Here is a 27926-nt window from a genome sequence, read left to right as displayed (position 1 = left end):
CTCCCGCGGGGAGCCGCGCATGTGGAGCGCACCACTACGCCCCTCGGCGCGGGGGGAGCCGCTGGCCGGGGCGGACGTGTTTACACTGGGGCCGAGGGGGGCGTCCTCGGCGCTGCCACCCCCGCCTCCCCCCGCCGGCGCGACACCGTTGGTCTCTTCCTCGCGCTCTATTTAATCCCCGCCGCTGCCGCACCGCCGGCTCCAGCCCGGAGAGCAGCGCCGCGCCCGGTGCCGCCGCCTTCGCTGCGGCTCCCCCGGCCCCGCCGCCACCATGCTGCCCCTCGGCATCCTCCTGCTCCTCGCCTGCTTCGGCGCCGCCCGCGGCAACCTCTCCCGCGACGGTAAGTGGAGGCGCCGGTACCGGGCGAGCTCCCTCGGGATGGCTCAGGGGGGACCGGCGGGGTGCGGGAAAAGGATGGGGGGAGCGACAGGTGCGGCGGGGCCGTTATGTGGGTCAGACCCGCCCCGCCCGCCGCCCCGCCCCGGCCCTGCCCTCGGGGCCCGCCCGCGTCGCCGCCGCTCCCGGGCGGGTGCGGGATGCGGGGACCGGGGCGGGGACCGGGGGCTCGGTCCCGGGCGGGTGCGGGGACCGGGGCGGATGCCGATGCCGTGGCCCTAGGCGGGTGCGGGGAGTGGGTCCCGGTGTCTCGGTCCCGGGTGGATGCGGGGACCGGTGCGGGTGCGGCTGCCGTGGCCCTAGGCGGCTGCCGGTACCGATGCGGCTGCCCCGGCCCCGTGCGGGTGCGATCGTGGGGGGTATAGGCTACGGATACCGGTGTTTCGGTCCCGGGTGGGTGCGGGGACCCGTGCGGCTGCCACGGCCCCAGGCCGGTCCCGGTGTGGGGTGCGGGTACCCGTGCGGGTGCGATCGCGGCAAGTCGCGGTGCCTCGGCCCCGGGGCGGGGGTGCGGGTTCGGGTGCGGCTGCTGTGGCCCTAGGCGGTTGTGGGTGCGATCGCCGGGGGATGCGGGTGCGGCTGCCCCCGGCCCCGGGTGGGTTCGGGTGTGATCGGCGAGGGATGCGATCGCGGGGGGATGCGGATGCGATCGCGGGGGGATGCGGGTGCGGTTGCCCCCGGCCCCCCCGGGTAGGTTCGGGTTCGGATGCGATCGCGGGGGGATGCGGGTGCGGTTGCCCCCAGCGCCGGGTGGGTTCGGGTTCGGGTGTGATCGGCGAGGGATGCGATCGCGGGGGGATGCGGGTGCGATCGCGGGGGGATGCGGGTGCGATCGCGGGGGGATGCGGGTGCGGCTGGCCCCGGCCCCGGGTGGGTTCGGATGCGGTCGCCGGGGATGCGGTCGCCGGGGATGCGGGTGCGGCCGCCGCGGCCCCGGATGGGTACGGATGCGATCGCGGCTGCCGCGGCCCCGCACGACTGGCGGGGCTCAAGGTCACGACGGCGCCGTGTGTCCCCCCCGGTTTGTCCCGGTCCCCTCCCAGCGCCGTGTCCGTTCCCCTCCTCCTTCTGCCGTGCCTCCATCGTCCCCCCCAGCTTGTCCTCGTGTCCGTCCCCCTCCGCCGTGTGTCCCCCATCCCGCCGTGCCCCCCCCGCTCCCCGTCTCGCACCGCCCGGGGCGGGGCCGGGGCGGCGGAAGGTTCCAGACAGGCACCGGCGGGCGGCGGCGGCTCCTCCCGGTGATGCCCGCGGGGGGGGTGGGGATGGAGCCCCCCTCGGTGGGCAGAGCCACCCCCCTTCCCGGTGGATGCGGGGGTCCCCGGGATGAATGGAGGCAGCGCAGCCGCGGGCCGGTGGGAGCATCCCCGAGACAAAGGGCTTCTCGCCCGGTACCGGAGCGCGCAAAGCAATTGTCATTTGGGGAAGGGCTCATCCGTGCCAGCGCCTTGGGGGTTTTTTTTCTGTAACTCTTCCAGCTGCGGAGTCCTGGCTGAGCGGCTGGAATTCCTGTTGGGCGGCTGTATTTGCCGTGCCTAGAGACACCGGTCACGTTTGGATGGGGAGTAGGATGCAGGAGATGGAGCATCCTCTACCCCCGGTCTGTGTGTTGTGGTTTGGAGGCAGTGGGAAAGGGACCAGTTGCCATCCTGCTCCCTGCCCGTGGCTCTTTGGAGGCAGGGAGGTGATTCTGGTGTGGCTGCGCAGTCCTGGGGTCGAGGGGTCCCCAAGGGCTGTCACGGTACAGTGGGTAGTGAGCCTCCCCCAACGCCCATCCCTTCCCTGGAGGAGGTCACTGTCACAGCAGAGCTTCTCTGGGAGCCGGTGTGGGTTGGTGGCTGCGTTCCCATGCACGAATCCCAGTGTTTGTTCTGGTTACGGCTCCCACAGGAGCCCAAAAGACTCACTTGGGTGTGGGTGATGCTCCATCCCACAGCGCAGGGATGACCTGGTATCCTGTGCGTGGCGATGCTCAGTGCTTGGGGGGGGGGAGGGAAGCCAGACGGGAGGGGGTGGCTGTGGCCTGAAGTTGTGTGGAGTCCGAGGGTAGGATGCAGCCTGGATGATGACACTGCAAGATTTCTTCCAGAGCTGGCCTGCTGCTGTGGCCCAGTCCTGGCCATGAGCTGCCAGGCTCTCCGTTGTCCAACGCAGAGACAAACAGACCCCAAAAAAGCCTTTGGGAGCAGAGGAGACTAATGGCTGGAAGAAGCTTGAGAAGGAGCTGCTGGCATGTCTTCACAGTCAGTGCCTTACGCTCATATCCCTCATCCATCAGCTGCCATCGTGGCTCTCCAGCTGGGAAAGCCCCTCCACAGCACCCTTCCCAGGATGGGGATGGAGTAACCGTCTCCAAACCTTGAAGAAATGCTCTTACCACACTCTGGATTTCAAAGCTCCAGGCGTGGTGGGACCTGGCAGAGCCTCTTGGAGCTCCCTGGGCACTGGAGGTGCTGGTGCTTTGCACTGGGGCCGCGTTTGTGCACTTGGCTGGAGTTGTGCTGCTGTCGGCAGATTTCTGAGTGTTTGGGCTGGATGCGTGGGTGTCCTTGCTGTGAGGATTATTCCCCTTCTGGAGTTATTCTACTCCAGAGTTGTGTAACCTTTTTGTTTGAACAATGTCCTACTGTTGTCCCATGGGAATCCCAACATGCCAACAGGCTTCTTGGGACCGTTTTTCCTTGCCGTTGCACCAGCATCGCAGGCTTTGAGCATCCCTGGACGTGCAGCACAAGGAGCTCTGCTGTCCTGCGGCAGTAAGGGGTGAAGCTGGGCAGCTTTGGTGGCACAGCAGGGATCCAAGCTTGGGATCCGGTCACCTCCCACTGTCCCAGAGCTGCTCTGTTCCTTGGGTCTGTTTTTTCTTGCTGAGAGAAGCCTCAACTTTGGAGCTGAGTCTGCCCGGCCAGATAGAGGTGCCACAGCCGGGGAACAGGGCTGCTGCATCTCTTCTTGGAGATTGGTGGCTGTTAGGTGTCATATGCCCACACCCCTCCTTTGGCTGAGGAGAGCCTGGAGACCACCAAGGTGTCTAAAGCCAAGCGACATGAGCTCCCTGCCTGGTGTTTGCAGAAAGGCAGGTTCAGGAGACCGTCCTCTTCCTGGAAGGTGCCTTCATCTTTATGAAGCTTGGTGGAGGTGTCCGCTTGGCTAGACCATGCAGGAGAAGTTTCTTCCATCTTGGGGAAACACCCCGCACTTCCAGCTGGTGTCCTTTCTGTAAGAAGACATCTACCTTGCCATGCCTGAGTGGGAATAATATCTGATGGTAGCAGCATAGGGCTGGAAGAGAGGTTTGGATTTCCACGGGGCTCTTGCCATCCCTCGCCCTAGAGCAGGTGATGGCTGCAGGTTCTGTAGTCTTGCTTCCTCAGGTGAAGCTCTGAGGAGATGTTGGCACTGATCCTCAGCCGGATTGCGGGAGGTTGGGTGCGACCTCTGGGCTGGTGGCAGGAGGACCCTGTGGAGCGAGTCCTGGTGTGCAGGAGTGGGATGGTGGAAGTCTGGTAGTTCTCCGAAGGTAGCGCGATCCTTTTGATTGCTGCTTACGGCGGTGGTTTTACCCAACTAAATGTGTGCAAGTGCCCTGTTCTTGCATGTCATTAGGGCTCACCATATGGTATGAGTCTCTTTCTGTGCCAGCACAAGCCCTTGGCACTAGAGTAGAGGAAGCAGTGACATCCCTGATGAGGCGGCAGCGTGCAGGCATGAGAAGGAGTGCGACCTATCTGCATCACTCCATACCTGGATGGCCTGATTCTGGATGACTCTGATCAGCTGCCTGGGGGAAGCGAGCTGTTCTGGCAGCGGTGTTGCAGCTGGGATCAGCACATCAGCTGGAGGAGAACATCCTCTGTGAGCAGCCGGGTGGAGGGAACACGAAAGCCACCTCTCAGCTGTCTGGCACAATGCATTAGGCTCAACAGGCAACGCTGGATTTGAAGACAATACAGGGGATCAAGTGGTGCAGAGCTGCCCCACCACATACCCAGACGGTGAGGGGATGTGCTGGCGCTGCTGCCGTGGGACAGGAATTTTGCTGCTGTCCTGCTACTGCCTGAGGTTTTGGCATGGTCTGCAGCACTGAGGCTGCGGCGCTTATTGGGAGTGTGGTGGCTTGGTCTGCTGGCCAGAGATCTCTCCAACAGACCGGGACGTTACTGCTGAAGCAGGAGTTGAGCATCTCCCAAGCGTGGGTGCCTTTCCTTCTCTGGAAGCACACAGAGGGAAGCACCCACTTGCCCAGGATTCCCTGCTTGTGAGGTCTTCTGCATGCTAGGCGCTGCCTCTTCTCCCTGTGCCTGATGCTCTTGCCTCTCCAGGGGCGTTGGAATTGCCAGAGTAACTGTGGAGGCATCTTCATCTGGGTAGTCCCCGTGGTGCAGGCATGGCCAGGCACTTAGCCAGGTGGAGGAATCTGCATTAAAGCTAACGTTTTTGTTTGTTTTCTCTAGATTGGTTTGAACCTAGTTTTACCCCAATCCAGGGGTGTCACTTGACTATTCAGGTCCTCCCAGGAGAGGAACAGTGTGAGGGAGGAGGTGATGCAGGGTGTGAACACCTTCCAAGGTGCGTTTGCTAGTGGTGGTGTGGTAGGCTTGAAGCTTGGTAGGCTGTGCTCGTGTGCTGCTGGGCTTGCTCTCCTGGGTGCCCTCTTTGCTGCTGTGTCCGCATCGTCTGCGTGTGCAAGTGCCTTCTGGGAAGTGCTCTGCTCCCTGTGCTGGCATTTGGTACCCCTGGTGTCCAGCCCTGTCTCCATCTGTCCTGCTCTCCAGGCTCCTTTTGCAGCCCCGGCAGTGGCTTGGCCGTGCAGCTCATCTGATGCTGTGCCTGTACAGATTGAATTGCCTCCTCGTTGCTTGGCTCTTAGTGACTCCATGGGACACTGGAGGTGATGCCAGCGTTGTAACACCCATATAGTCGGATGTATCTGATCCTTCTCTGAATGACTGGGTCAGCTTAGCTCGAACCATCTGCTCCGGTTCTCTCCCGTCCACTCTTGGCCAGGCACCTGCAGCTATGAAGCAATGCAGCAGGCAGAGAGCCTTCATCGCGCGGTGATGGTGAGGTGGGAGTGATCTCTCTGGTGCCTTGGCTCCTTCGTCCACCTGTGAGGGTGGCAGAGGGATGATGCTTTCCATCCCGCTCTGAAAGATCTCCTGCATCCACCAAGATGGTCCAAGCCTCTCTGCTGCTGTCACAGCCGGCACCGGGCTGGGCTGTACAGTCGCTGTGGCAGAGGGACGTGGTCGCTGTGGCAGAGGGACGGTGGCGCTCGCTCGGGGAGAGGAGCCGTGGACACAGTAATGCAGTCTGTTGTATTTGGGCAGCCCTGGCGCCAGAAGCACTAACCCAGACGGAGGCTACCTAACACGAGCAATCAATAACAGTGGAAAGAGGCGGAGAAGCAGAGATGCGCGATGAGGGCTGGGCAGGAATGTACTTAACCATTCCAGTCACCTACCTGGCGTCACGCTCTGCCTCTGCTGTAATGCGGGCTGAGGGCACAAGGACTGGTGTGTGCGCGGGCAGACATTGGAAGCTGTGCCTCCCGCTGCTCGGGGACTGCGGAGGCTCCCCGGTGTCACAGGGATGTGCTGGAGGGCAGCAGCAATTGCTGCCGAGCCAGACGGTGTCTCGCCAGGTGATCCTGGTGTTTGGCTGTGGAGCACGAGAGCTGTGAGCTTCCCCTTGTTGCTGCGGAGTCCCACTCAAGGGGACCTGCACCTCCCTCGAGTGATGCTCCGGGTGATGCTCCATCTGCAGATGCTCTTCCTCACCTGACAATGCTTCAGACAGTGTATTCACTGGTGAGCCCAATGTGGATCATCAGTTTTTCCAGACTGCTGCTTTTGCTGCTGCTGCCAGGCCATCGTTTCCAGGGAAAGTGAGTTCTGACACTTCTGATCCAAGTAGGCAGAGGTGCGGGAAGCAGCCGCTTCCTGGGCTGCGCAGAGGCGTGTGAACTGGGTTCATTTCCTTAATCTGGAGACAAGCACAGGGCTGACCGTGCCAGCGATCGGGGCTTGTTGGGACCCCATTGCCCTCTGCACCCTGGAGACCTGTTTTCCAGAGCTGGGATGTGATGTCCATGCTGGCACTGCCCAGGGCAGCAACTCCTCATGTTCCTTTCTGCTGTCGTCCGGCTTGCGCTCTGCTCTCCTCCCAGTCCAACAAGCACTGGAAGCCTTCGGGAGGCGAACCCGATGGTGCTCCTGGCTTGGTGGCGCCGACAGGTTCTGCTCTTGGCTGGGTTTTAAACCCCTTCACCCTGAGCAGAGGAATGCAGCGACAGGGCAGCATCGTCACACTCCCCAGGGTGGGGCTGCTTTGCCTGTGCACATCTCACCAGCTTTGGTTTCTGGGTTTTTGTTGTCTCCCTGTGACACTGGGGACTTGATCAGAAGGGACAGACCATGCGGCAGCAGAGATGACCCGATGGGTCACAGCTAGAGCTGAGGGTGCTCCGTGCTCCCTGAGCATCCACTGGAATGTGGGGACTCCTTGCAGCAACTCCAGAGCATCAGAGCTCCAGAGCATCAGAGCTCCAGAGCATCCAGTGCAGTCACCTGAAAGTCCAGCAGAATCGAACCTGTATTTTAATCCCTTGAAGTGACTCTTCACTTCTGGCTCCGAGGAGACCTTATAGCGACCATCCGGTACTTGAAGGGGCTCCAAGAAAGCTGGAGAGGGGCTGTTTACAAAGGCTTGGAGTGGTAGGATGAGGGGCAGTGGGATAAACTGGAGAGGGGCAGATTTAGACCAGATGTAAGGAGGAATTTCTTCACTCTGAGAGTGGTGAGGTTGCCCAGGGAAGCTGTGGCTGCGCCATCCCTGGAGGGGTTCCAGGCCAGGTTGGATGGGACTTGGGCAGCCTGAGCCAGTGGGAGATGTCCCTGCCCATGGCAGAGGGGTTGGAACTGGATGACCTTTAGGGTCCATTCCAACTCAACCTATTCTATCATTCTGTCTTTCTGGGAAGTCAAGAGGTGGTGTTTGTGGTGCCCATTGGCAGCGTGCTGTCCTCCAGGAGGGGAGCAGAGCTGCTAAGGCTTTCGCCGTTTCTTCTTTCTGTTATAAATATCCTCTTACACAACCTTGTGTGTTTCATCCTTGGACAGTTGAGAGTGACAGTTTCTCATGGCAGCTTGGGCAGAGCTCTGCTGCAAGCGTTTAGATGCCTGCAAAGCAGCAAGTGAGGTACCAGGGCATCCAAAGCAACCATTTCTGAGACACCTCACTGGGCAGGCGGGAGATCCTTAAAACAGAACTGTCAAAGCAAAGAGCTCGTTCCCTTGGCAACAGTCATGTTGGAGATTGGCCTTAGGGTAGGAGCTAAAAAACACGCTCAAAAAAGTAGTTATCAGCTGTTTGCTGTCAAACTGGAGAAGGAGGGCCCCGGGAGAGGGGTCACCCTTGCCCGGCTCTGCTCCTGGGGGGCCTGAGAGAAAACCATAGCATCATAGAATGGTTTGGGTTGGAAGGGACCTGAAAGATCATCCAGTTCCAACCCCCCTGTCATGGGCAGGGACACCTCCCACGGGATCAGGGGCTCCAAACCCCATCCAACCTGGCCTGGAACCCCTCCAGGGATGGGGCAGCCACAGCTTCTCTGGGCAACCTGGGCCAGGGTCTCACCAACCTCACCATGAAGAAATTCCTCCTCATGTCCAGTCTAAACCTGCCCCTCTCCAGTTTATCCCCGTTTTCCCCTCATCCTGTCACCACAAGCCTTTATGAACAGCCCCTCCACAGCTTTCCTGGAACCCCTTCAGGCACTGGAAGGTCGCTATAAGCTCTCCTTGGAGCCTTCTCCTCTCCAGGCTGAACAACCCCAACTCTCTCAGCCTGTCCTCGCACGGGAGGTTCTCCAGCCCTCACATCATCCTCAGAGCCTCCTCTGGACCCGTTCCAACAGCTCCATCTCCTTCTTCTGTTGAGGATTCCAGAACTGGACCCAATCCTCCCGCTGAGGTCTCCCCAGAGAGGAGCAGAGGGGCAGAATCCCCTCCCTCCCTGCTGGCCGTGCTTCTCTGGATGCAGCCCAGGACACGGTTGGTTTCTGGGCTGCGAGCGGACGTTGCGGCTCCTGTCGAGGTTCTCCTCGACCAGCACCCCAAGTCCTTCTCCTCGGGGCTGCTCTCCATCACGTCATCCCCCACCCTGGATTGAAAGCGTGGATTGCCCCAACCCAGGGGTAGGACCTTGCCCTTGGTCTTGTTGAACCTCAAGAGATGGGAGGGCCTGGGTGAGCTTGCTGCCCCTTCCCGAGGGGACCGATCCCCTTTGGAAGGCCCAGGAAAACTCTGACAGTGGGGATGGCTGTCAGAGGGCTCAGGTGATTTATGGTGGCCCAGAACGGGGCTTATCCCTCCTCATCTCCATCTGCCCCCCTCCAAGGGCTTTGCCCATCCTCATCCAGCTTGCAGGTGGTGTGTGCCCGAGCCGGGCTTTTGGTGCTCCCCAAGGCAGCTGCAGTGCTGGGTTGGTGCTGGCAGTCATGGGTCAGAGGGACAGCAGGTCCTCCCAGCCATGGGCGTGCAAACATGACGGAGCAGAGCTGCAGGCAGGAGCTGCTGCTGCCATCAGAGGGGTTCCCAGGCTCTCTTGTCCCCATCCCAGCTCTTTGCAGGGGCTTCTCCAGCCCTGAGGCACCTGGAAGGGCAGTTGATGTCCGGAGGGACCAGACTGTGTGGAAGCAGAGTCCTGCTGCTGCCCAGCTCCGCTCTAATGCGCGGTGGCAGAGCCAAAGGCGTGCAGGAGGGGCTCCATCGGCATGCTCTAAAAACAGCCCACTAGGCTGGAGGAGAGGAGGAGGGCATCCTCGCGATCCCAGAGCTTGGGCAGCACTTGCAACCAGCCTTTCTTTTGCTGCTTCTCTTTCTTGGCTGCTGATTGATGGCTAATTGCTAGCCGTGTTTCAGTTGCTTAACCCTGGTCCGGTGTTAAAAGCAGCTGGTGGCTCTCGACGCACGCTGGGGCAGGGTCTGAGCGCGTCCCCGCGCCGTGGGGATAGGATGCAGCTCTGCTGGTGGTGCTCGGGGTCAAGCGCCACTGCTCCTCGGAGCAGGACCCTGCTGCCTTCGCTTGCAGAGGGCTCAGGGCTGCAGGAGGGCATTGATGGGGCCACGGAGGCTGTGACCAAAGTCCCCTGTGTGGGCAAACCCCAGCAAAGAGCTGGATGAGATGAGCAGGAGGCTTGGCTGTTGCAGATCCGGCTGTTGGAGTGGCGTGTCACGGCATCCCTGTCCACAAGAGAGCTGGAGGTCACAGGAGGCTCTTGGGGGTTGTGTTTTCCACTTGTAGCGAGCGTGTGTGTTAACGTGACAATCCTTTGTCAGCCTGGGATCAAACCCCTTGCTTTGGGGGAAGGAAGGGTCGGAGAGGCTGGTTGTTGTGCGCTGGAGGTACAAGAGTGGGAGCTGGCGAAGGGGCAGAGGGAGCGTTTGGCACTGGAGGGTGCAGATGGGGATCCAGGATGGATTTGTCCCTGTGAGGGTGATGAAAACCCAGAGAAACTTCCCAAAGCACCTGAGTGCCACTGCCTCTGTGGCGTTGCTGTGCCAGGGATGCTCAGCAGGAGAGCAGCTGGATGTCTGCACCCGAGGATGCCCCCACTTCTGGTCCTCTCCCAGGTCAGCCTGGCTTCCTGCATCCCTCCACCATCACCTTTTGATCTGAGCTGCTTCAGCCTGGCCCTCCATCTGCTCCTTTCACCTCCTGCTGCCCATATCCTCCTCTGCCGTGCTCTTGCTCGTCTGGCATGGAGCCGTCCCATCTTGCTAGCTGCCGCTTTGGCGACGGCACTCGGTAAAGCCCTGCAGCCGCGAGAGATGTTGAAATGCCGCAGGACTGGAAGAGGAGCTGGCCCTGGAGGTGTTGTGGGAGAGCCCTTTGGGCTGCAGCTCCCAGAGGAATGCGTTCTCTATCCGAGGGCTGGAGCGTGCTGGCGAGGCTGCCTTCCACACGCAAGGAAGAGGAGGACGGGGTGGCACTGAGCAGATGCAGTGAAACGAGAGCAGGTTTCCCTCTGTAACAAAATCTGGAGCGAGTTAGCTGCCGGTGAGGAGGAGCCTGGAAGCTGGGCTCTGGGTTATCCCACGCTGTGGATTCACGCACTACTCAGATCAACTCGCGAGCAAGCTTGCACAGCAGATGTCTGAGCCCGCTTGGTTGGCTTTGAGTTTGGAACTACCACCTTGCCTGGACTGCTCCAGTGTCAGCACACGGGAAGGATGCCCGCGGCTGGAAACGGAGCTGCGCAGTTCATGGCTGCTGAGTGAATTATTAAAATACAGTCCTCGGAGAGGAGATAACTCGCCTTCGAAAATGTCTGTGTCAACAGAGATAAATTGGATCTTTATGGTGATGGAGCTAGACGACAGCGAGCTGAGCGGAGCAGTTGCCACACTGGAAGGATGGGATGTCATCCAGAGGGACCTGGACAGGCTGGAGAAGTGGGGCTGGAGAACCTCGGGAGGTTCAACCAGGCCAAGGGCAAGGTCCTACCCCTGGGTCGGGGCAATCCCTGATTTCAATCCAGGATGGGGATGATGCGATGGAGAGCCCCGAGGAGAAGGACTTGGAGTGCTGGTCGAGGAGAAGCTCGACAGGAGCCACAACGTGTGCTCACAGCCCAGAAACCAACCGTGTCCTGGGCTGCATCCAGAGAAGCGCGGCCAGCAGGGAGGGAGGGGATTCTGTCCCTCTGCTCCTCTCTGGGGAGACCTCAGCTGGAGGATTGGGTCCAGTTCTGGAATCCTCAACAGAAGGAGATGGAGCTGTTGGAATGGGTCCAGAGGAGGCTACAAAGATGACCCGAGGGCTGGAGAACCTCTGTACGAGGACAGGCTGAGAGAGTTGGGGTTGTTCAGCCTGGAGAAGAGAAGGCTCTGAGGAGACCTTAGAGTGACCTTCCAGTGCCTGAAGGGGCTCCAGGAAAGCTGGAGAGGGGCTGTTCATAAAGGCTGTGGGGATGGGACGAGGGGGAACGAGGATAAACTGGAGAGGGGCAGAGTTAGACTGGACATGAGGAATTTCTTCACTCTGGTGGTGGTGAGACACTGGCCCAGGTTGCCCAGAGCAGTGGTGGCTGCTCCATCCCTGGAGGGGTTCAAGGCGAGGTTGGATGGGCCTCGGGCAGCCTCATCCTGTGGGATATCCCTGCCCATGGCAGGGTGGTTGGAACCGGATGATCTTTAAGATCCCTTCCAACCAAATCAATGACAAGCACTGGGTTTTGGTTGTGGGCTGGAGGTGTCTGGGGGTTCCCAGCGATGCATGTTTTCCTTCTGCCCCAGCGGAAACACTTTCACACCCTGGAGACAGGCTCAGAGGAGCACAGGGTGGACATACTCAGCAGAGGGTCCTGGTGCCTCCAGCTCCTGCCTGGACCTCCATTGCCTCTGGAAGTGCCTCCAGGTGTTGGCAAACGCTCTGCTCTGCTGAGATTGATGCAGGAGGGCATCCTCCAGACGCCACGTGAGGGCTGCTGGGCTGCAGTGCCCTTCGCAGGCATCGCTCGCTGATGTTGTGATCACTTCCCTGAGGATGCTTCAGGTGAAACGGCTCCGGGAAGGCAGGCAGCGTGCCGTGGCGTTTTGTTGCAAAAGCCCTTGGAGATGCGATGCTGCAGGAGGTTCGTGTGTTTGGGCACGGAGCAATCCAGGCTGGAAGAAGCAGAGCTGAGACCTTTGGGCAGGGTCTCTGCTTGAAGGGGATGCGCCTGCCGGTGGCTCCTGCTGTTGGGCTCAGGGAGCTGGGAGAGAGGTGCACATCATTTTTTTCCCTTCCCTTATAAATATGAATACAGCCCCCCTCCCCCCTCTGCAAAAGTGCACAGGTTTAATTAATGAAATATTGATTTTTCTCGAGCGTGATGCTTCTCTAATTTCACTGCGCCAGTTGGGATCCAAAACAAACATGGGCAGCAGCTCTTGGCCAAAAACAGGGTCTTTGCGGTGGTGTTCTGTAGAGCACCTGAGGTTGCTCTGCCTGCCCCTGGATCCAAGACAGGAATGGAACCTAAGCTCGGTGTCCCTGCCTGTGGTCTGTCCTCCGCCAGGAGGGTCCTGTGGAGGGAGAACCAGGTCCTCTGCCTGCCGGGAGACCTCACTGCTGGCTTCCCATCTGTAAAATAGCTTTTCACCCTTTTGCAGGGGCCTTGGATGGCCAACGAGGCTTGAGTGGCCCTTGGGAGATGATCAGAAGGATCTGCTTCCCACTCTTGGAGAGGAGAGCCGAGAGCAAGGAGGGTTGTTGGCTGTTGGGGCGGGAGGGTGGTCTTGGGGTGCACACAGTGCAGGATTCAAACACTGCCTCATCCCTGCAGAGGAGCGCTGGCGTCCCTGGAGCCACGTGCTCCCCTCCTTGCTCCGGGGTGGGAGCAGAAGCTGAGCCTACCGGCATGCTGGGGCTGTGCAGCCCCTCGGAGCAGGACGCTGGGGTGGCCCCGGGGCTGCCTTGGCCATCGTGGGGCATCGCACAGGGTGAGGGGACTGTGCCAGCGGCTCTACGCCAGCACTGTGAGGGCGGATGCTTCCCTGAGTGTCCAGCACCTGTCCCCAGGCTCACAGGAGCCGTTTCAACCAGCGTGCCAGGAAGACCTGGAAGCGCTCGCTGCAGCCAGCTTTCCAGAGCATCCTTGTGGTGCTCTTCCTCGTGCCTCGGCTGCTGCCCAAGGATCCCTGGAGGGTTTGGACCCCTGCGTGACAAGTGCTTGTGTTCTCTCAGCCTGTGTTGAAGGTTCTCAGGTGCTGTTGAAGGACCATTGCAGCATGAGTGGAGTGACCTGAGCTGCTCTTGATCTTCCTTGGAAACCCCCAGGATCTGACTGGGAGGATGCACTGGGCTGGAGCCGCTGAATTTGGCACCGTTCATAGGGTATGAGGTATCTTCTGCCACCGTGCCCACCCGTGAGGTGGCAGCTCTGCCCCTTGTGCCCCGCTGCCTGCCTTCCAAGAGGGGGTTTCGCTGCACAAGCAGCAACGCAGCTGCAGAGGGGAACCCTCTGCTCCGGGGGTGCTGCTGCACCCTCCTCTCCTGGCCCCGCGGCAGCTCCCGCGGTGGCTCTGCCCCTATTCTGTCAAGGGCCAGCAGGTTACAGCCACCGCGGGTTTTAATTAAATCAAGCCGCACTGGCGCAGCGGCTCGGCCGTGCCCATCTGTTCCTCCAAGCTGTCGGGCGCGCGGCGCGGAGGCGAGCTGGGTATTTAGGTCGTGTTGGAGGGGCTTTGCCGTAGGGGCAAAGTGTGGGGCTGCATCCCCGCCGGCACACGGCTGCAGGAAGGAGAGAGATGGAGGCAGCTTTGCAGCGCTCCGGAGAATTATGATCTCCGGCAGGGTTGGAGACTCATCGTGGTGGTGGTGGTGGTCCCGGTGAGTCTTGGGAGGTTGATGGGAGGTGGTCAACAAAGCCGCGATGGGTCTGCCCGGTGCCCTCGGCATCACTGAGCGTGGGCACGCGAGAGGCGTCGTCCGGCCCCTGCGCCGGGGAAATGCATCTTGCTCCAGTTGACCTCCCCCTCGCTAATACCTTAATGAGGGCAGCGCTGCAGTGGGTGATGGTAATTGTGTTAATTAAGAGATTGGGTCTGTTCTGTGTGGGTTTAGAACCTGTCCTCAGCTGCATCCGAGTCCGAGTGTTGTGAGTTTGGACAAGAGCAGCTTGCAACCGCCTAATCCCCTAATTGCAGTAGCGGCAGCGCAAAGGCATCGTTAACCAAATTAAAACAAGCCGATGGACAGGTTTCCCATCGGACAGGGCTGCGGGCTCGATCCCGGGCTGAGCTGCAGACCCCAGAGAGATATGACCCTCACAGCAAAGAGGGGTCACCATCCCTAACCCAGTGCCGTGCCCAGCATTGAGAGTCCCGGTGGTCCTCGCTGGAGCTCCCGCTATGCCCACGCCTTGAGTGAGCTGGAGATGCGTCCGGGAAGAGCCTGGGAATCAGTTAGGGAACAAAGCTATGGACTCAGCTATGGACTCGTCCGGTTGATGTGCGAGGAAGGCTTGATCGCTGCGTCTAAATGTCTGCACAGAAGGAGATGTGAAGCAGAGGCTCCTTCAGCCGAGCATCGGTTGGGGGTTGGTGATTGGATCCAGGCAGAGGACAAGGAGCAAAACCTCAATAGTGAGCGTGAAATATTAGCATTCCTGATGGGGAGTCTCCTGCAGCTGGAGAGAGAGTCTTTACCCTGGGAATATTTTTAATCCAAATTTGATGAATCTCTGCTAATTGTGGCTGCTGGGCATGGGCGGGGATGGATTCCATATGCTTCCCAGCCCGGGCTTCCCTGGAGTGGACATAAGGAAGAGTTTCTTCACTCTGAGGGTGGGGAGGCCCTGGCCCAGGGTGCCCAGAGCAGTGGTGGCTGCCCCATCCCTGGAGGGGTTCCAGGCCAGGTTGGATGGGGTTTGGAGCCCCTGATCCAGTGGGATGTCCCTGCCCATGGCAGGGGTGGAACTGGGTGAGCTTTTAGGTCCTTCCAACCCAAACTATTCCACGATTCTAAATCAGGACTGCAGCGCAGCCCATGTGGGCGAGCAGGCAGGATTGGCACAGGGGTTCTGAGGTCAAGTCCTTGCCTAAACGTGAGTGACTTGAGCTGAGATGGAAGACGGTGTGTTGTGAAGCTCCATATCCATCACACAAGCAAAGTGCAAATAGCAGTGTCCGTGTTCTGCCTTCTTGTCCGTGTGCTGCCTGTGGACCAGCTGAGTGCGGAGGGTGCGCAGCCCCCGGGCTGGGAGAGCCACCGTCCCCTTTTTCCGTGTGCAGCTGAGCTCACTGGCACATCGGCTTTCCCGAAATAGCTGTCCTTGGGGCAGGCAGGGGGTTATCCGATCCTGTTGCTGCTCTTTTCTGCCCTTGGGCTGCTCGGCAGCGTGGAGCCCTCTGAGAAGGACGATGTCTTAGCTGAGGAAACGCAGTTTGGGAAGGGACGTGCGCAGCCTAGGAGCAGCGTGAGCGAGAGAAAAGGCTCTTTGAGGAATGACAAGGAGCGTGGGCCACTGACTGCACCCACGCGCCACGCTCAGTGGAGCGTGGATGCTTATGCTGGAGGCAGGGAAGGAGATGGCCAGTGGAGCATCCCATTGCGTGGGGTGCTTGGCACAGAGCCCCACCTTGCTGGCACTGCCAGAGTGGTGGAGGAGAGCTTGCTGCTTCCCCACACACCTTCAGCCTGTGCTGGAGCCAGGCTTTCCTGCTGCCTCCTGGCATACGCCTGCTCCGGCCGGGATCCGCTCCCGCCTGGCAGGCACCAGCTGCTTCAGCAGCCCCCGGGACCAGCTCGGAGCCATACCTGGCACTGCTGCGTCGGTGCAGGTTGGCATGGAGCTGCCACCTGGGCACCGCAGCATCCAGGGAGCTGCCATCCCCGCGGGTGCTGTGGGTTGGGCAGCGGGACGGATCCTGCCCACCGGTCCTTGCTTCTGCAGCTGTAGCGGGGCTGGTTTCTGCTGAAGAACGGGGATTGCGGTGGGAGAGCTGGGCTGACGTGTGCCCCAGAGCGGGTCCCTGCTGTCCCCTGGTTGCACAGCTCCGCTGCGCTCCGAGCATGCTGCCTGTGAGAGAGAAATCCCCTGTGTCGGGAGAGGGAAATGCACCTATAAGCTCATGTGTGTACGCACACATCCGTGCTCCAGGGGCTCCCAGCTGTGCGCACACGCACCCTGATGTGCACGTGCATTGCCAGCTTTCCTGGCTCTAGCCAGAGCTCTGGCACTGCCTGAGCCCCTCTGTGCTGCACCCAGAGCAGCCGAGACAGGGAGACCCCGATCCCCTTCCCTGGGCTGCAGCGCAGCCATCCAGGGGCAGCTGGAAAAACTCTTTGTCCCGAGCAAGCTGTGTTCAGCACAGCACCAGAGCCCTGCGTGTCCCGGATGAGATGCTGCTGTCTTCCCCCCTCCCTTCCCTCTGTTGCCCTGCGATGCTCGGGGCCCCTCTGACCTCTCCTGTCTGTGACCAGAGAGCCAGCCCACGACGTCGGACGAGACCGTGGTGGCCGGTGGTACGGTGGTGCTCAAGTGCCAGGTGGAGGATCCCGATGACTCCTCGCTGCAGTGGTCCAACCCTGCCCAGCAGACCCTCTACTTCGGGGAGAAACGAGGTACGTGCCCAGGAACTGGGGATAGGTGGGGAGCCACCTCCAGGACCAGAGCAGTGGTGGGGCGGAGGGCAAGCAGACCTGGGCCAGTGGTGCCCCAGAGGGTGATTTTTGCCTCCTGTTCCCCATCTACAGTGATGCCACCAGGCAAAATACGAGCTGGCAGAAGGCTGTGGTGGTACTGAGCCTGTTACTCACCCTGTTGTCCCTTCTTTCCCAGCCCTGAGAGACAACAGGATCCAACTGGAGAAGTCCACACCCAACGAGCTGACCATCAGCATCAGTGACGTGGTCCTGTCGGATGAGGGGGAATACACCTGCTCCATCTTCACCATGCCCGTGCGGACTGCAAAGGCCCTGGTCACCGTGCTGGGTGAGCCCCTGGTGGCAGCTCTGATCTCCTCTTTGCTGCTGCAATGCCTGCAAGATGCCGTCCATCCATCTGTCCAGCGCTGTACCTGCCGTATCCGTACCCGTTAACTCATCCTTGCCTTGTTTAGCGGACAAGGACCAAGGGGTAACAGTTTTCAGCTGAAAGAGGGGAGATTGAGATGAGATCTTAGGAAGAAATATGTTCCTCTGAGGGTGGTGAGGCTCTGGTGCAGGTTGCCCGGAGAAGTCACGGTTGCCCCATCCGTGGAGGTGCCCAAAGCCAGGTTGGATGGGGCTTGGAGCCCCTGATCCAGTGGGAGGTGTCCCTGCCCACGGCACGGGTTGGGACTGGATGATCTTTAAGGTCTCTTCCAACGCAGACCGTTGTGTGGTTCCGTTGACATCGCTGCATGCGTGTCCGTCTCTGGGTGGCAGCACGCGCACAGCTAATAGGCTGTTATTATTTCTTGCCATGTTCTCTCTCAGGAATCCCTCAGAAACCTCAGATCTTCGGCCATGAGCAGCCCATTGATGAGGAGAAGATGGCCCGGCTGACCTGCCAGTCCTCTGGCAGCAAGCCTGCAGCCCAGCTCCGGTGGAGGAAGGGCAACAAGGAGCTGAAGGGTGAGTGCCCGAGCCCTGGGGCTCTGCCCTGGGCTGGTGAGGGGACACCACGGAGGCAGGCAGGGCGCCAGCGGTTGCAGACGTGCCCGGTTCTCTACCACACTGGCATCCTATCCTACTGCCCAGAACCAGATGGGGAAGGACGTCCCTGCTCAACGCGCACATCAGCCCGATGCCTCTGCTGTGGGGCCGTGCCCGCTGCTCTAACGGTTCCCTGTCCCCACAGACGAGGGCACTGAGGTGGTGGAGGATCCCAATGGCAAAACCTTCACCGTGAGCAGTCGGGTGGAGTTCCGTGTCACCAAGGAGGACAACGAAGCTGAGGTGACCTGCACCGTGGACCACGAATCCCTGCAGAACTCTGAGAGGTCGACCACGCAGAAGCTGCAGGTCCACTGTACGTGGCATACGGGGGTCACGGGGAAGGGGACAGGGCCATGGAGGAGTGGGAGGGTTGCAGGGGGCCTCAGCATCACCGCAGTTCGGCAAACATCACACACGTTGGCCCTATGTGCATTCAGCCTTGACGCGTAAAGGCTTATCAACCGGCACACGCAGTGGTCCTTCACACGTGGGGGCACTGCACAGTGCGCGTACCCCTGGTGTCCCCTGCCTGTCCCTGTCTCTGTCTTCCTGAGACTTAGAATCATAGAATAGTTTGGGTTGAAAGGGACCTTCAAGATCACCCAGTTCCAACCTCCTGCCATGGGCAGGGACACCTCCCACTGGATCAGGGGCTCCAAACCCCATCCAACCTGGCCTGGAACCCCTCCAGGGATGGGGCAGCCACAACTTCCCTGGGTGACTGGTTCCAGTGCCTCACCACCATCATCATGAAGATTTTCCTCCTCATGTCCAGTCTAAACTTGCCCCTCTCCAGTTTATCCCCGTTCCCCCTTGTCCCATCCCCACAGCCTTTATGAACAGCCCCTCCCCAGCTTTCCTGGAGCCCCTTCAGGCACTGGAAGGTCACTCTAAGGTCTCCTTGGAGCCTTCTCTTCTCCAGGCTGAGCAACCCCAACTCTCTCAGCCTGTCCTCGGATGGGAGGTGCTGCAGCCCTCGCATCATCCTCGCAGCCTCCTCTGGACCCATTCCAACAGCTCCATCTCCTTCTTCCATTGAGGATTCCAGAACAGACTTGTCTTTGCCATCCCCTGCTCCCTGCCTGCACCATCTCCCATGTCCTGCCTGTCCCCGTTCCCCTTCTCCTCTGGACCAGGCAAGGGACGTGGGAGCACCCTGTGCACCCCACCGCCCGCGGGTGCACTCCGGCTGCCCCCCTGCACGCCCAGAGCCGGGGCTGCGGCAGGGACAGGGTTTGGGATGCACAGCACGGGGCAGGGACAAGCGATCACCCAGCTGTGCGTTTTCTCCTTTTTCAGACAAGCCGACAGCGAAGATCGAGCCGCGTCCGCAGTACCCGCGGGAAGGCCAGGAGCTCCAGCTGCAGTGTGACGGGCAGGGCAACCCCATGTAAGGCCCCTCCTGGCCGTCCTCTCGCTCAGTCCCACCGGGCCCTCGCCAACTCACGTTCCCAAATCCGACGCTTAGCCCTCCCCAGAGCTCGGGCAGGGCACTGGCCTTGCATCCATGCCAGGTAGGGCCGGGCACCCCACGGAGAACAGGCAAAGCCCCAGCCCTCCCCTGGAGCAGCAGATCCATCTCTAAATGGGTATTTCCCTCCTGCTTAAATACTCCCACGCCTTCGTAGTCCCCTCCGCTGCCTGGCCAGGGACTCAGCTCTGCCCCAGGGTGCTGGTCGGGGGCAGCGGTCCCTCACCGCCATCCCACTCTGCAGCCCCCAGGAATTCCTCTGGGAGAAGGAGGGCAGCACGGCGCCCCTGCAGCGGAGCTCCAACAGCATCCTCATCTTCCCCTTCCTCAACAAGAGCGACAGCGGCACCTACGTCTGCACAGCCACCAGCTCCATGGGCAGCGTCGTGGCCAAGTACAACCTCGACGTCAGCGGTAAGCGGGGCACCCGGCGTCACCCAGCTTCTTCTGGCAGCCGCTGGTCGGCACAGCTGCCTTTGTCCCAGCTGCACCTCCTCGAGAAGGGGCGCCTGGATCCGGGGAGAGGGGTCTGTGCATCACAGGGCGGGTGCGTGCATGCAGCCGGGTCCTGGCGTGCTCGCTGGCACAGCGCTGCATCCCCAGCTCCTCCAGCCACATCCAGCCCCGCCTTGTCCTTCCCTGCACTGTTCAGGGCTGAGAAGGGCAGAGAGAGGTTTGGGGGAGTCGGGAAAGGGGTACGGCACGGCCCAGGCAGAGCTCGGTCCCTGTTGCCTCCGATGAGTGGGGGCAGAGTGCGCGTTAGGGTAACTCCGGGAGCTGCAGGCAGCACTGCTTGAAGCCTCTGGGACAGGAGGCAAAGCCAGCGCTCTGGAGCCTGTCACAGCCAGGAAACCTCTGCGCGTCACCATCGCCGGCCAAAAAGGATTTCCAGATGGCATCAACCCCTCCAAACCATGAGATGCCGTGGCAGCGCTGTCCTGAGCTCCTGGAGATGGGCCCCATGGCTTGTCCTGAGCTGCTGACGCCGCATCCCATTGTCCATCGCCCCCAGCGCCCATCCTGGTGTGGGAAGGGTCAGCAGCCACCGCCTCCCAGCACAGTGCTGTCCCCTCACCGCTCCCCTGCCCCGGCTGTGCTCTGCTGCCGTGTCCCCTGTCCTTGTGCCCTGCTTTGTGTCGCGCGTGGAGCGGAGCTGTGCGCTTTGCGGGGCTGCGAGCGTTTCTCCAGCGCAGCTCCCGGCAGTGCCCCCCTCCTGAGCTCAGCACCCAGCTCCCCGTGTTGGTAGGAGCCTCTTTCGCTGCAGTTTTGGCCTTGGATTTGGGATTGTCCTCCTCTTCTGCCAAATCTCTTGCCGTTCCTTTCCTCTCTACCAACTCTGGACTTTCCATCTTCCAGCACGCCTCCATGCTACAGCTCTTCCCTGTCCCATCCCCTTTCCCTCCCCTTCTGTTTTGGGCACTGTTGGCATCCTTCCCCTCCTGTGTGGCTATGGATAGAGGAATCACATCGCAGTGATGGTACCTCAGTCCTGCTCTGCCTGCGCCGGATGGGCCCCTAAATGCCCCACCCTGTGCCGTCCTTCCTTTGTCACCCCTTGTGTCCCTTGTGTCCCCCGGGGCGTGGGGTCTGCGCGGGGAGCAGGTTCCTGGCTCTGAGCACACACCAGCGCTTGGAGCCCTCTGAACCCATCCAGGAGCACAGCAGCTCTCAGGGTGCTCAGCACCCCATCCGCAAGCTCCCAGCACCATCCAGGCTGCTTGACACCACCCAGAGCTCCCGTGTCCCTCACCTACTCGGTGCCACAGCCACCAGCAGTGGAGCTCCACAACCATGGGGGGTTCCCTTTGTCAAATCCCCCCTCCTCTTTTTCCCCAGAGCCACTCAGGTCTCGGGTACCATCGCTGGAGCGGCCGCCTCGCCTGACCGAGCCCTTGGTCTGCTGCAGCGGCCACCTCGCTCGGCAGCGATGGAGCAGTGCCTGAGGGCACGTGGAGGTGGCATCTCACAGAGGGTGATGCTCTCCAGCCACCGCAGACCTAGACCTCCCAGGCAGGAGGGTCCCTTTGGGGTCCCTCACTGAGGAAAGGGTAACCGGGGGTGCTGGCAGGGTAGGAGAAAGGGGGAAGATGCTCGGAGCAGTGTGTCTCGGAGGGCGGAGCAGGACCCATGGTCCAGAAAGGGGTCTGGAAAGAGCCACTGAGAAGGATGGGTCCCATCAGGCTGCGGGGAGCCGGAGTCCCCTCCCATGGGCTCTGTCACATCTTGCTGACACCTCACAGGGTTGATTCGTGTCCCTATGTTTTTGTCGTCTTCCCCAGATCTTTCCCAGCTCCCCACCCCACACGTTCACTCCACTCCAGCCCCTCCGCCAGGCCCTTCCCAGCCCATCTCTCATGCATCCATGGCCACCGCTTCATCCTTCACTCCAGCTCCCATCCAAGGTACTGTAAGCTCCTTTTCTCTGTCTTTACGGACCCGCTGCTCCTCAGCCTGGCAGAAGCAGCTCCACATGAGGATGATGGTCCATCCCTGGGCTGGGGACACCCTTGCCATATCCCAAGTGCCCGGCCAGGCTCCAGTCCCCGTGCGGCTGCTTGTTGGCAGGTGTGGACTCAGCCACCACCGCAGCAGCCCTTGGAGGTGGTGGTACGCAACAGAGCTGATGCCCCAGAGCTGGGGCAGCGTCAGGTCCTTCCAGCTCTTCCCGGCAGGTTGTGGAAGCAGCTGCCCGTGGGCTGCAACCTGTGCCTTGTGTCTGTGTGAGATGTTTTATCCCTCTGTCCTGTCACCTCTCTGTTGGTTTTCCCGTGTTGTGTCCAAACATCTCTGACTCTTTCTGTGGCTCCGTCCCCTACCGCTGATGGGAGACAGCGAGTGTAGCTGGAAGGAGGGTTTGTCCCTGTGTGCTGGGGCTGACGCAGGATCCCAGTACCATCTGCACTGCAGGATGTGGCTGACTCGGGACTGGCCTTGGGGTCCCACCTTCCTGGGGACTGTCACCGCCTGGAGCGCAGCTTGTGGCCGTGCCAGCCTGCGTGTCACCTTCCTGCTAGCATGGTGCAGGGGAAGAGTGAGCCAAGCCTGGCTCTGCTGTGTGCTCAGCCTCCCCTTTTGGGGCAAAAAATCCCACTGGGAAGGATGGTATCCTGGCTGTGCCCGCAGAGGCACCGTGAAGCAGCGCAGAGCGTATTGCCGCTCGCTGGGGCACACAGCAGGCAACTGGGCACAGGTTTGCCCATCGCAGCTCTTCTTGGCTGCCTTCTCTCCCAGGCTGGGCTCCCAGCGCAGCCCTCCAGGCTCCTCCGCTCACTCCCTGCAGGAACCGGCACTGATGGCCACTGCTTTCCCCTCCTCGCTTCCCTTGCTGCCTTCCCTTTTCTTGCTCCCAACCAGACAGCTCTCGTCTGCAGCGGGATCGAGCTGGTGGCCGTGACCCTGAGCAGTCTGTGGGATGAGCAGCAGCCTCTGCCACTCAGCAGGGTCTGCAGCATCTCCTTCTCTCTGTTTTCTCTCCTTTCACTGTCTGGGCAGATGCCAGCCCAGTGCCCTCGACTTCCAGCACCTACCACGCGGTGATCGGTGGGGTGGTTGCCGTCATTGTCTTCCTCCTGCTCAGTCTTCTCATTGTGTTGGGACACTACCTGATCAGACACAAAGGTATGGGGCAAAGGAGCTGGGGGAAGAGGGAGGGGGCACGGAGCCGAGACCCCCCGTGCCGCCATCGGAACGGGTGGCATAGGATGTGTGGGAGCAGGGCTACATCTCCGAAGCGAGTGGGCAGCGTCGGGCAGGGCTGAAGGGAGGCAACACCCCACCCTGCGGAGGTGCCCCGTGGTTGGAGAAACCCAGCGCAGCCAACGCAGCCCTCCTGGCTTTGGGGGCTGCTGCCCATGCCGGCACCGAGCCCAGCGTGGGGATGTCCCAGCGAGTCCTCGGAGCTGGGCAGCACCAGGCGGAAGCAGCTCCTACCCCATTCCTCCATCTCTCCTTCCCCCCTTGGTACCCATCGCCCTGGGAGTGCCCCCATCCCCGTCTGTGCTGACCCCAGCTCCCACCCCTCCTTGCCCTCCCTCAAGCCCTCCACCTTCCTCTTCCTCCTTCCCCTCCACCGTTTCCATCTCCCCATCCCTGGACTTTTCATCCGCCCAGCAGGTATGTGCATAAGACACGGGGAGACGGTCCCATCCAGACATCGGCCAAACCCAGCAGAGGTGATGTGTGAGTAAGAGCCCCCCATCCCTGCCCGCCGAGCTGCGCCTCCGTCCCGCGCCGTACCAGCTCCGGGGCGGCCGAGAGCCGGAATCTCTCTGCAGAAGGCAGTTTCGGAGAGAGCCCATCAACTGTTTCAAGGGGGGAACAGGGATGTAGGGATGTAGGGAGGGTGGGGAGGGCAGGAGACGTGCCTGGAGACGTAGGCAAGAGCTGCCTGCAAAGCAGGGGGAGTTTCACCCTCTGGCCAGAGGGATGGCTGCGAAAGCCTCGAGCAGCCAATGCTTGGTCCCGGGGCAGGGCTTGTCCAAGGAAAACCGGTGACTTTTCCATTTCAGGCTAAATCCAAAGGACTTTCACCTCCGCGTTCCTGCTGGGCAGCTCAGCCTCCCGGTGCTTGCATGGGAGCGGGTGCCAGCAGGACCCGCTGTGACGCTGCCCTCCTTTCCCCACCCAGGCACCTACCTGACGCACGAGGCCAAGGGATCGGACGATGCCCCAGATGCCGACACGGCCATCATCAACGCAGAGGGCGGCCAAGCCAGCGGCGATGACAAGAAGGAATATTTCATCTAGGGGTGTCGGAGAGAGAGAGAGAGAGAGAGAGAGAGAAATGGAGCCAACAGACCCTGATGGAAACGGAAACCAGACCACAAACCCCACTCAACCCAACAGATTTTCTCTCGCGCCCGGCACGGGCAAACGGACAGAGGGATGGCGGGACAGAGAGCAGAGAGCGACCGGCCTGAGACATGATGCTTCTTCTTGAACTTGTACAAAACATTACTACTACGAACAGCGAAAGCCCCGGCCCCGTTTGCTTGCTTGCACCTCCATCCCTGCGACCGGCGCTCGCACAAAACACATTCCAACCAGTGAGTGAGCGACTTTCCTTCTTCCTTTGGACCTTTGCTTTGGTTTCGTGGCTGCTCTTTGCTTTGGGCCCTTGGTTGGGATGTTGGGCTGGGGTTGATGTAGCTCTTTCCTTTGTTTCTCTCCATTTTGGTTTCTTTGACATCCAAGGATAAAATCAGGTCCAGGCTCGGGGCAATTGGGCGGCCCCTCTGTCACAAACGCTCGCCCCATGCCTTCCACCGAGAGCCGGGACCCGCATTCCCATTGCTCCTCCAGCCTCGGCTGCTGTGTGGTGGCCCCAACCCCAACTGGGATGGGACACGTGGCCAGTGGGATGGAGCAGCACGCCAGCTGAGGTCTTGGCGTGTAGCGGGGGTCAAGCCGGGAAGGAACCCCAAGTCCCTGCCCTGATTTTATCCTTGGTGGTTCTTGTTGAACAGTGTCCATTCCGGAGGAGAGCTGTCCTCGTGCAGTACGTGTGTGAAGGGGGGGTGAGCTTCCAGGGTGGGAACCGCTGAGGCCCCCAGAGAGACTGGGAGCTGCCGGGCACTGCGGCTCCCCGGTCCCACCCCAGTGGGAGGGGGGAGGGCAGAGATTTGGGGGCGAATCCAGAGAGAAAAAGCCCCAACTTTACAAATGTCTCAGATTGGAAACATCGATTTGAAACCATCTATTGAGATGTTCAGTGTGGGAGGTCACCTGCGCTGGGAACACTGGGGAGAGCTGATGGGTCTGCAGCCATCGCCACCCGCCTCTTGGCTGGGACGGCTTTGGGAACCTCTGGAAAAGCAGTTTAAACCCTGAGAGCAGCTTCTATCAGAGCCGACACAGCTGGTGGTACCGCAGGAGTGGAGTGCAGCTGGAAAGGAGCCGCTCCCCAGGAGCTCCAGCAGTCCAGAGCGGCACCGGGGCTGTGGTTTCTCTGGCTGAGGTGTGTGAAAAGGGGCTCCAAAGGCATCGGTTTCTTGGAGCTGTCTGTTCCCCTTCCCTCCTTGGCCCCTTGGCAGGGCAGGGCTGAGCTTGGAGAAAGCTGTGTCCCTCTCAGCTCCAAGGGCTGCAGCCAACGGCTGCCAAAACGCCCAAGAGTAGCTTCTCGGTAGGTTGGGGGTCTCCAAGGAAGCTTGCGTGATCATTCCCTACCTCCTACGTGTTCCGCTATCTCTTCCAAGGCAAAACCAAGAAGCTTTCCCAATCTCTCTAGTACATCCCCAGGGTCCGCTTGGCCCATTTCAGCCACACGCCCCCAGGATGGGGCTGTAGCGGATGATACATTCCGGTATCTGCAGGACACTCCCCGTTCCCGAGGAGCCAGGCCCCATCCCTCACCCTCAGGATGAGGTTTTTCAGCTTCCCAGGATCTCAGCACCTCTTGGTCTGGACATAAGGAGCTCACAGGAGCTCACCCTTCAGCTGGGCATCCCTTCGATTTTGGGTTGTCTGGAGGAGAAGAGCCCTTCGGGAAGGAGCAAAAGCCCTCAGCGGTGTGGGTAACCTCACCTCGGAGGCAAAGGAAGAGCTGGCATCCTCCACTGTGGAATCCTGGGTGTCCGTAAGGCAGGTAGCATCACTCCCAACCAGAACCTGGGAGCGGGGCACGAGGAGGATGGCCATGGGGAAGCTGTCGCAGGGCTGGAACGGGGCTGGGTCCAAGCAGACAAGGAGGAAGAGGCACCCAACTCGGTGGCGGGCGCAGGGTGTGAGTGAGTGGGGCGTTATGACACGTGAGCAGACGTGGCACGGTTCACCGTGGCCCGGGTGTCTGCAGGCAGCAGGGTGGTAGCACCTCAAGAAGCGTATGAAGCCTTCGTCACCGCACACAGGGAAGAAAACCTGTGGTTTTCTCAATGTTGGTCTTCCCTTCCCATCTCTTTGGAGGAGGATGTTGGCCTGGGGTCCCAACAAGTGGCTCGGAGCTGGTTTTGAGGGATGCAGGAGATAACGCTGCAGGTGTTGATGCTGTTAACTCCTTCACTGCACACTGAGCACATACAAATGCGTGACCCGACGCTTCGCAAAGCTCTTTAACATCCACTATCGATAGACCTAATTCCTTCAAATAAAAATGGAAGGACGTGTTTCCAAGTAGAATTTAATCTCATTGTAAGTCTACGTGCTGGAGATGGTGATGGAGAATGCCTCAAGCCCGGAACCGGGAGGGAGGGGGATTAACTGGTCCGTGGGGAAAGGGAGGTGGGAGATGAGGTTTGTGCCCCCTTTGAGGCAGCACGGGCACAGCCGTGGCCAATTTGTCCCCAGTGCCGCTGCATCAAGGACACTGGTGGTCACCGCTTTACCCTGGTGGCCAGGATTGGACCTTTTTGAGACGCCTCGTGGTGTTCGGAAGCGGCAGGATGCAGCGTGGGGAGAGGCTGAGCTTGCGGTCCTGGGTGTCACAGGTCCTGGGAGTGGTGGGAGCATGAGGTTCAAGCAAGAGCCAGCAGGCTTTGGTAGGTGCAAGGCAGCAGGAACCCCACTGCCGAGGAGGAGAGCCCGTGTTGCGTGGGGGAGGTGTGGGAAAACACCAGGTTCCACGCAGGAAAAGGGAGATGCTGTTGAAGGAGCACGAGGGGTAACGAGGACACCATCACGAGACTGGTGTGGGATGGTTGCACCCGCCGTGCTGCCAGTGGAAGGTGGGACGGGGTGCACCACGTGATGGAAAAAAACCCCACTTTTGAGGCTCTGACGGATAGATCTTGTCCGTGGGTGTGAGGAATGGTGGGAAGAGCCATTCTGGGAGCCCAGGGCGTGGTGGGGTTGAGTCTTTTGGGGTGACGAATATGTCGGGGTGTGCAGAGGAACAGGTACGCAGCCAGGAGTGGGGCGTGATGGGCGTCACACGGTGGGGATGGGGGGGTTGGAAGGGTGGACCTTGCTGTACGCGCTGTGGTCGCTGGGTCAGGGCTGTTTGGGGGAGGGAGGTACCCCGTGTCCTACGTACAAGAGGTGCTGTGGGTGCTGTGAAGGGGTGGGGAGGTGATGGGGTGCACGGCGTCACGGACGGTGGATGCACTACGGGGTGGGGCGAAGCAGCAATGGGGCAAGCGGTGACATGAGGGACAATGTCACAGGAGCTCCTGTCCCTCCTTGCCGGTACCCATCAAAGCAGGCAATGTCACCGCGTGGCTGGAAGAGCCCAAGAGCATCGGCCACCTCCCGTTGAGGGGTCCTTCTTGGCCGTGTGGACAAGGGACATCCAGCCTCGTGTCCACCCCGTGCCACCAGGGTCACCCGTGCTGGGTCCAGGACATCTAAACCGGGACACGGCCAGGGCTGGCACTGGGGGAGCGAGGAGGATTGGGGACCCCGTGGCCCCTGTTTGCAGCCAGGCCTGTTCACTCCCTCTTACTGGTCCCAGTGAGGCTTCAGCCGCTTCCCGGCCGGCACTGAACTCTCAATAGACACGAAAGCCATATTTGTAGGGAGCTCTGGAGACGCCGTGGGGTGGCAGCGGGGCAGAGGACGGTCTGTGTTGTTGTGCTGTGTTCTTGTATGTACATAAAAGGGAGACGACGAACGTTGATGTGACTTTATAACCTTTCTAATATCCTGTGCTAATCTCGGAAAAAAAATAATCCTATAAATATATCTGGATTACACACGTGACCTGCCTGCGCGTCTCTGCTTCTCGATGTTGGGCTCGATGATCTAAGGGGTCTTTTCCAACCTCGTGGTTCTCTGATGCTGCCTGCACAGCCCAACCTGCGCCCGGGAGCCCCCCATAGTGTGGGGAGAGGGACCGACGGGGGCACCGGGGTCTGGAGAGGGCACAGAGCTCAGCGTTGAGGGGGGACACAGCTCACCCCGGTGCCCAGCACAGGGTGGGATGCGGCTGAGCCCGTCGCG

The 27926-nt window shown here is 60.6% G+C and overlaps 1 protein-coding gene and 1 long non-coding RNA gene across 5 annotated transcripts in view; one reads left to right on the top strand and one right to left on the bottom strand.

The window, feature by feature from the left end:
* Positions 1 to 173: 173 nt before the first annotated feature.
* Positions 174 to 27684, top strand: CADM3 (cell adhesion molecule 3). Of its 4 annotated transcripts, XM_054050680.1 has the most exons (11): positions 174 to 341; positions 16367 to 16507; positions 16725 to 16877; positions 17363 to 17500; positions 17727 to 17897; positions 18884 to 18974; positions 19300 to 19469; positions 21335 to 21457; positions 22548 to 22673; positions 23169 to 23234; positions 23683 to 27684. In XM_054050680.1, exons 1-11 carry the CDS (start codon positions 272 to 274, stop codon positions 23799 to 23801), a joined length of 1368 nt encoding a protein of 455 aa, XP_053906655.1. In that variant the 5' UTR covers positions 174 to 271; the 3' UTR covers positions 23802 to 27684. The 4 variants fall into 4 exon arrangements, with proteins under 4 accessions (XP_053906655.1, XP_053906656.1, XP_053906657.1 ...); XM_054050681.1 differs by lacking the exon at positions 23169 to 23234 and having other exon boundaries at positions 178 to 341; XM_054050682.1 differs by lacking the exon at positions 21335 to 21457 and having other exon boundaries at positions 181 to 341.
* Positions 11054 to 27926, bottom strand: part of LOC128849328 (uncharacterized) — a 45961-nt gene continuing 29088 nt past the window's right edge. The window contains exon 4 of the long non-coding RNA XR_008447330.1: positions 11054 to 11269. This is a non-coding gene — a long non-coding RNA (uncharacterized LOC128849328). The remainder of the gene's footprint in view (positions 11270 to 27926) is intronic.

Source organism: Cuculus canorus, chromosome 28, assembly GCF_017976375.1.
Source record: "Cuculus canorus isolate bCucCan1 chromosome 28, bCucCan1.pri, whole genome shotgun sequence".
In the NCBI taxonomy this organism is placed as follows: Eukaryota; Metazoa; Chordata; class Aves; order Cuculiformes; family Cuculidae; genus Cuculus; species Cuculus canorus.
This window is presented reverse-complemented; position numbering and strand designations above follow the sequence as displayed.

What these genes read in the sequence shown, in the direction of transcription:
- CADM3 (XM_054050680.1), top strand. Translation starts at nt 272, where the DNA reads ATGCTGCCCCTCGGCATCCTCCTGCTCCTCGCCTGCTTCGGCGCCGCC. An exon ending in CACTCCAGCTCCCATCCAAG is followed by an intron (nt 21,458 to 22,547) that starts GTACTGTAAGCT and finishes CTGTCTGGGCAG; the next exon opens with ATGCCAGCCCAGTGCCCTCG. An exon ending in CTACCTGATCAGACACAAAG is followed by an intron (nt 22,674 to 23,168) that starts GTATGGGGCAAA and finishes TCCGCCCAGCAG; the next exon opens with GTATGTGCATAAGACACGGG.